The sequence below is a fragment of the Salmo salar genome, chromosome ssa06 (genome assembly GCF_905237065.1).
Source record: "Salmo salar chromosome ssa06, Ssal_v3.1, whole genome shotgun sequence".
Lineage (NCBI taxonomy): Eukaryota > Metazoa > Chordata > Actinopteri > Salmoniformes > Salmonidae > Salmo > Salmo salar.
In genome coordinates, this window is record NC_059447.1 from 1,052,501 (window position 1) to 1,060,000 (window position 7,500).

The 7,500-nt window shown below is 48.7% G+C and overlaps 1 protein-coding gene across 1 annotated transcript in view; it reads right to left on the reverse strand.

Moving 5' to 3' along the window:
- The window catches only part of LOC106595051 (protein CLEC16A-like), a 76,316-nt gene that overhangs the window by 13,303 nt on the left and 55,513 nt on the right, over positions 1-7,500 (reverse strand). The window contains 2 exon segments of the mRNA XM_045719549.1: positions 829-949; positions 5,052-5,180. Of these exon segments, the coding sequence (XP_045575505.1) occupies positions 829-949; positions 5,052-5,180 (250 nt within the window).

The following is a 7,500-nucleotide window of genomic DNA, read 5'->3' on the forward strand; positions in this document are numbered from 1 at the left end:
GATAGAGACTTCATCAACCATCCCTCCCCCAGGTCTCTATCAGATAGAGACTTCATCAACCATCCCTCCCCCAGGTCTCTATCAGATAGAGACTTCATCAACCATCCCTCCCCCAGGTCTCTATCAGATAGAGACTTCATCAACCATCCCTCCCCCAGGTCTCTATCAGATAGAGACTTCATCAACCATCCCTCCCCCAGGTCTCTATCAGATAGACTTCATCAGCCATCCCTCCCCCAGGTCTCTATCAGATAGACTTCATCAACCATCCCTCCCCAGGTCTCTATCAGATAGACTTCATCAACCATCCCTCCCCCAGGTCTCTATCAGATAGACTTCATCAGCCATCCCTCCCCCAGGTCTCTATCAGATAGAGACTTCATCAGCCATCCCTCCCCCAGGTCTCTATCAGATAGACTTCCTCAACCATCCCTCCCCCAGGTCACTATCAGATAGACTTCATCAACCATCCCTCCCCCAGGTCACTATCAGATAGACTTCATCAACCATCCCTCCCCCAGGTCTCTATCAGATAGAGACTTCATCAACCATCCCTCCCCCAGGTCTCTATCAGATAGACTTCATCAACCATCCATCCCCCAGGTCTCTATCAGATAGACTTCATCAACCATCCCTCCCCCAGGTCACTATCAGATAGACTTCATCAACCATCCCTCCCCCAGGTCTCTATCAGATAGAGACTTCATCAACCATCCCTCCCCCAGGTCTCTATCAGATAGAGACTTCATCAACCATCCCTCCCCCAGGTCACTATCACACACACACACACACACACACACACACACACACACACACACACAGTCTTACTTAGGTCCAGAACATCGTCGGTGTTGATGAGGTCTTCAGAGCGTGTGAGAGGAAGCTGCGTCTCTGGTTCTCCCTGCAGCTGAAGAGACAACGACCTCAGCATGAAGAACACGCGGATGGCCTGCAGAGGGAGAACAACACACAGAGAGGCTGGTTCAGTGGGTCTAAGGTGGTCCAGAACAACACACCACACAGAGAGGCTGGTTCAGTGGGTATAAGGTGGTCCAGAACAACACACCACACAGAGAGGCTGGTTCAGTGGGTCTAAGGTGGTCCAGAACAACACACCACACAGAGAGGCTGGTTCAGTGGGTCTAAGGTGGTCCAGAACAACACACAGAGAGGCTGGTTCAGTGGGTCTAAGGTGGTCCAGAACAACACACAGAGAGGCTGGTTCAGTGGGTCTAAGGTGGTCCAGAACAACACGCAGAGAGGCTGGTTCAGTGGGTCTAAGGTGGTCCAGAACAACACACAGAGAGGCTGGTTCAGTGGGTCTAAGGTGGTCCAGAACAACACACAGAGAGGCTGGTTCAGTGGGTCTAAGGTGGTCCAGAACAACACACAGAGAGGCTGGTTCAGTGGGTCTAAGGTGGTCCAGAACAACACACCAACACAGAGAGGCTGGTTCAGTGGGTCTAAGGTGGTCCAGAACAACACACAGAGAGGCTGGTTCAGTGGGTCTAAGGTGGTCCAGAACAACACGCAGAGAGGCTGGTTCAGTGGGTCTAAGGTGGTCCAGAACAACACACAGAGAGGCTGGTTCAGTGGGTCTAAGGTGGTCCAGAACAACACACAGAGAGGCTGGTTCAGTGGGTCTAAGGTGGTCCAGAACAACACACAGAGAGGCTGGTTCAGTGGGTCTAAGGTGGTGCAGAACAACACGCAGAGAGGCTGGTTCAGTGGGTCTAAGGTGGTCCAGAACAACACGCAGAGAGGCTGGTTCAGTGGGTCTAAGGTGGTCCAGAACAACACACAGAGAGGCTGGTTCAGTGGGTCTAAGGTGGTCCAGAACAACACACAGAGAGGCTGGTTCAGTGGGTCTAAGGTGGTCCAGAACAACACGCCACACAGAGAGGCTGGTTCAGTGGGTCTAAGGTGGTCCAGAACAACACGCTGAGAGGCTGGTTCAGTGGGTCTAAGGTGGTCCAGAACAACACACAGAGAGGCTGGTTCAGTGGGTCTAAGGTGGTCCAGAACAACACGCAGAGAGGCTGGTTCAGTGGGTCTAAGGTGGTCCAGAACAACACGCTGACACACCACACAGAGAGGCTGGTTCAGTGGGTCTATGGTGGTCCAGAACAACACGCCACACAGAGAGGCTGGTTCAGTGGGTCTAAGGTGGTCCAGAACAACACGCTGAGAGGCTGGTTCAGTGGGTCTAAGGTGGTCCAGAACAACACACAGAGAGGCTGGTTCAGTGGGTCTAAGGTGGTCCAGAACAACACACCACACAGAGAGGCTGGTTCAGTGGGTCTAAGGTGGTCCAGAACAACACACAGAGAGGCTGGTTCAGTGGGTCTAAGGTGGTCCAGAACAACACGCAGAGAGGCTGGTTCAGTGGGTCTAAGGTGGTCCAGAACAACACACCACACAGAGAGGCTGGTTCAGTGGGTCTATGGTGGTCCAGAACAACACGCAGAGAGGCTGGTTCAGTGGGTCTAAGGTGGTCCAGAACAACACGCAGAGAGGCTGGTTCAGTGGGTCTAAGGTGGTCCAGAACAACACACAGAGAGGCTGGTTCAGTGGGTCTAAGGTGGTCCAGAACAACACACAGAGAGGCTGGTTCAGTGGGTCTAAGGTGGTCCAGAACAACACACCACACAGAGAGGCTGGTTCAGTGGGTCTATGGTGGTCCAGAACAACACGCCACACAGAGAGGCTGGTTCAGTGGGTCTATGGTGGTCCAGAACAACACGCCACACAGAGAGGCTGGTTCAGTGGGTCTATGGTGGTCCAGAACAACACGCAGAGAGGCTGGTTCAGTGGGTCTAAGGTGGTCCAGAACAACACGCAGAGAGGCTGGTTCAGTGGGTCTAAGGTGGTCCAGAACAACACACAGAGAGGCTGGTTCAGTGGGTCTAAGGTGGTCCAGAACAACACACCACACAGAGAGGCTGGTTCAGTGGGTCTAAGGTGGTCCAGAACAACACAACACGCAGAGAGGCTGGTTCAGTGGGTCTAAGGTGGTCCAGAACAACACACAGAGAGGCTGGTTCAGTGGGTCTAAGGTGGTCCAGAACAACACGCAGAGAGGCTGGTTCAGTGGGTCTAAGGTGGTCCAGAACAACACACAGAGAGGCTGGTTCAGTGGGTCTAAGGTGGTCCAGAACAACACACAGAGAGGCTGGTTCAGTGGGTCTAAGGTGGTCCAGAACAACACACCACACAGAGAGGCTGGTTCAGTGGGTCTAAGGTGGTACAGAACAACACGCAGAGAGGCTGGTTCAGTGGGTCTAAGGTGGTCCAGAACAACACGCAGAGAGGCTGGTTCAGTGGGTCTAAGGTGGTCCAGAACAACACACTAACACACCACACAGAGAGGCTGGTTCAGTGGGTCTAAGGTGGTACAGAACATCCCTCCCCAGGTCAGTAGGTACAGAACATCCCTCCCCAGGTCAGTAGGTGGTACAGAACATCCTTCCCCAGGTCAGTAGGTGGTACAGAACATCCCTCCCCAGGTCAGTAGGTGGTACAGAACATCCCTCCCCAGGTCAGTAGGTGGTACAGAACATCCCTCCCCAGGTCAGTAGGTGGTACAGAACATCCCTCCCCAGGTCAGTAGGTACAGAACATCCCTCCCCAGGTCAGTAGGTACAGAACATCCCTCCCCAGGTCAGTAGGTGGTACAGAACATCCCTCCCCAGGTCAGTAGGTACAGAACATCCCTCCCCAGGTCAGTAGGTGGTCCAGAACATCCCTCCCCAGGTCAGTAGGTGGTACAGAACATCCCTCCCCAGGTCAGTAGGTGGTACAGAACATCCCTCCCCAGGTCAGTAGGTACAGAACATCCCTCCCCAGGTCAGTAGGTGGTCCAGAACATCCCTCCCCGGGTCAGTAGGTGGTACAGAACATCCCTCCCCAGGTCAGTAGGTACAGAACATCCCTCCCCAGGTCAGTAGGTACAGAACATCCCTCCCCAGGTCAGTAGGTGGTCCAGAACATCCCTCCCCAGGTCAGTAGGTACAGAACATCCCTCCCCAGGTCAGTAGGTACAGAACATCCCTCCCCAGGTCAGTAGGTACAGAACATCCCTCCCCAGGTCAGTAGGTACAGAACATCCCTCCCCAGGTCAGTAGGTACAGAACATCCCTCCCCAGGTCAGTAGGTACAGAACATCCCTCCCCAGGTCAGTAGGTGGTACAGAACATCCCTCCCCAGGTCAGTAGGTGGTACAGAACATCCCTCCCCAGGTCAGTAGGTACAGAACATCCCTCCCCAGGTCAGTAGGTGGTACAGAACATCCCTCCCCAGGTCAGTAGGTGGTACAGAACATCCCTCCCCAGGTCAGTAGGTGGTACAGAACATCCCTCCCCAGGTCAGTAGGTGGTACAGAACATCCCTCCCCAGGTCAGTAGGTGGTACAGAACATCCCTCCCCAGGTCAGTAGGTACAGAACATCCCTCCCCAGGTCAGTAGGGTCATAAGATAATCATCTTTCAGTCTGTTAAATGGTATTACAGTATTGTCTCCAGCTGTTAAATGGTATTACAGTATTGTCTCCAGCTGTTAAATGGTATTACAGTATTGTCTCCAGCTGTTAAATGGTATTACAGTATTGTCTCCAGCTGTTAAATGGTATTACAGTATTGTCTCCGGCTGTTAAATGGTATTACAGTATTGTCTCCAGCTGTTTAATGGTATTACAGTATTGTCTCAGTCTGTTAAATGGTAAACATATTATTACTGTGTTTGTGTCTCAGTCGCAGTGTGTGTGTGTGCGTGTCTCAGTGTGTGTGTGCGTGTCTCAGTGTGTGTGTGTGTGTGTGTCTCAGTGTGTGTGTGTGTCTCAGTGTGTGTGTGTGTCTCAGTGTGTGTGTGTGTGTCTCTCAGTGTGTGTGTGTGTCTCTCAGTGTGTGTGTGTGTGTGTGTGTGTGTGTGTGTGTCTCTCAGTGTGTGTGTGTGTGTATGTGTGTGTATATGTGTGTGTGTGTGTGTGTATCTCAGTGTGTGTGTGTGTGTGTGTGTGTGTGTGTGTGTGTGTGTGTGTGTGTGTGTGTGTGTACCCGTCTGGTCTTCTCTACTCCTCCACAGGGCAGTCTCTTAACGAAGTCTATTCCAGTCAGAGGAGTACCAGTAGGCGGAAGTAGAACAGAGGCATCCATCATGAGGTATTCCACATTCAGGGGCTTAGTCTGGAGAGAAACAAATACATTATCAGGTAGTCCAGTACCTCCTCCTCCATACAGCTAGACTGACCATAACAGCTGAAACAGAGCAGTACCTCCTCCTCCATACAGCTAGACTGACCATAACAGCTGAAACAGAGCAGTACCTCCTCCTCCATACAGCTAGACTGACCATAACAGCTGAAACAGAGCAGTACCTCCTCCTCCATACAGCTAGACTGACCATAACAGCTGAAACAGAGCAGTACCTCCTCCTCCATACAGCTAGACTGACCATAACATAATGTCAAAGTAGAATTACGTTTTTTCAACAAAAAAAATACAAATTAATATAAAATGAAAAGCTGAAATGTCTTGAGTCAATAAGTATTCAACCCCTTTGTTATGGCAGCGTAAATAAGTTCAGGAGTGCCATGGAAAAATTGCAAGATTATGTTGTAATAGTTTTATTGCATCAAATGGTTGTTTTATTCGACAGAATAGAGTATTCTGTTAACGATTGTGTGTGTGTGTCTTACTGAGGATGGGGCCTCTGGGAGATTTAACACAGACAGAGGAGATTTAGGATGTCTTTTGGGTGATAAAACCTTAAAAACAGTATTCCAGAGAACATGAGTTAATGTTTTTCCGCTCTATACCCGTACCAGGAAGAGATAGTTCCAGTTTGGAGTCTTAAACCTTGTGACCGATTCTATGTATCCATTGTTCGTCATGTCGGTTGAAAACGGGGTGCATCTTGGGTATAAAAAGGATCTTTGTACTTTTGTCTCGCCACCACTCTCAACGGATCATTACAAAACGGTGAATCGTTGACAAGTCACTGCTATCGCAAAGCGCTCATTATTAAAACGTTTTGTTTAAGTATAACTCTGACTTGTGTGATAAGTTTGTCTCTCCTCGTTTTGATAGTGAAGAAAATGAACCATGTGGCGGACGAATCAGAATGAGTTGGGTAACATAGAAAATTAAGATGTTTTATTTGCATAATATGTTTATGTGAGATACTTGTCATTAGAATGTATCCCTTTGGATAATGAATGTTGGCAGTTGCACTTTTCCCTCAGGTCACTTGGGGCCCAGAGAGAGGAGAGGTCAGGCTTTGTCTTTTACATGTCCCTGGTGCTATGCGCAAGTCACTCCCCTCAGTGAGCTTGTCCAGGAGTGGGGTCAAGAAGAGGGGGTTTACTCGAGATGGGAGTATCTAGAGTTGACAATTGATTTATGCCATTGGATGAGATGGTGTTTTTGTACTATGAAGTACCAGGAACGAGATTAGAACCTCGTCATTAGGGACCAAACTGAACGATAATTTATAGCGAATGTTATCTGGCTAAGGGATACTCCCTTCTCAATTATAAAGTCCCTTTGTGAACTGTTCCTAAGATCTGTGGTTCGTCATGTACGTTGAGAGGGGTGTATCTTGGCTATAAAAGATCTTTGTACTTTTGGGTTGTCACTTTTCAATGGTTCATTAGAGATGGCGCATCATTGAAGGTCAAAGTGCTTTTGCAAAAGCATCTTAATTATTAAAGATGTAGTTATAAGTATAACTCTGACTGGTGTGTGAAGTTTGTAACTCTCCTCGTTTGGTAATACAGAAATTAGCCACCACATGAGTAAAAATTTGCTTAACAAGTTACATAATAACTTGCATGGTTCAGTCTGTTATTCACCACACACTGGGAGATGAATTCACCTTTCAGCAGGACAATAACCTAAAACACAAGGCCAAATATACACTGGGAGATGAATTCACCTTTCAGCAGGACAATAACCCTAAAACACAAGGCCAAATATACACTGGGAGATGAATTCACCTTTCAGCAGGACAATAACCTAAAACACAAGGCCAAATATACACTGGGAGATGAATTCACCTTTCAGCAGGACAATAACCCTAAAACACAAGGCCAAATATACACTGGGAGATGAATTCACCTTTCAGCAGGACAATAACCTAAAACACAAGGCCAAATATACACTGGGAGATGAATTCACCTTTCAGCAGGACAATAACCCTAAAACACAAGGCCAAATATACACTGGGAGATGAATTCACCTTTCAGCAGGACAATAACCCTAAAACACAAGGCCAAATATACACTGGGAGATGAATTCACCTTTCAGCAGCACAATAACCTAAAACACAAGGCCAAACACACACTGGGAGATGAATTCACCTTTCAGCAGCACAATAACCTAAAACACAAGGCCAAATATACACTGGGAGATGAATTCACCTTTCAGCAGGACAATAACCTAAAACACAAGGCCAAATATACACTGGGAGATGAATTCACCTTTCAGCAGGACAATAACCTAAAAC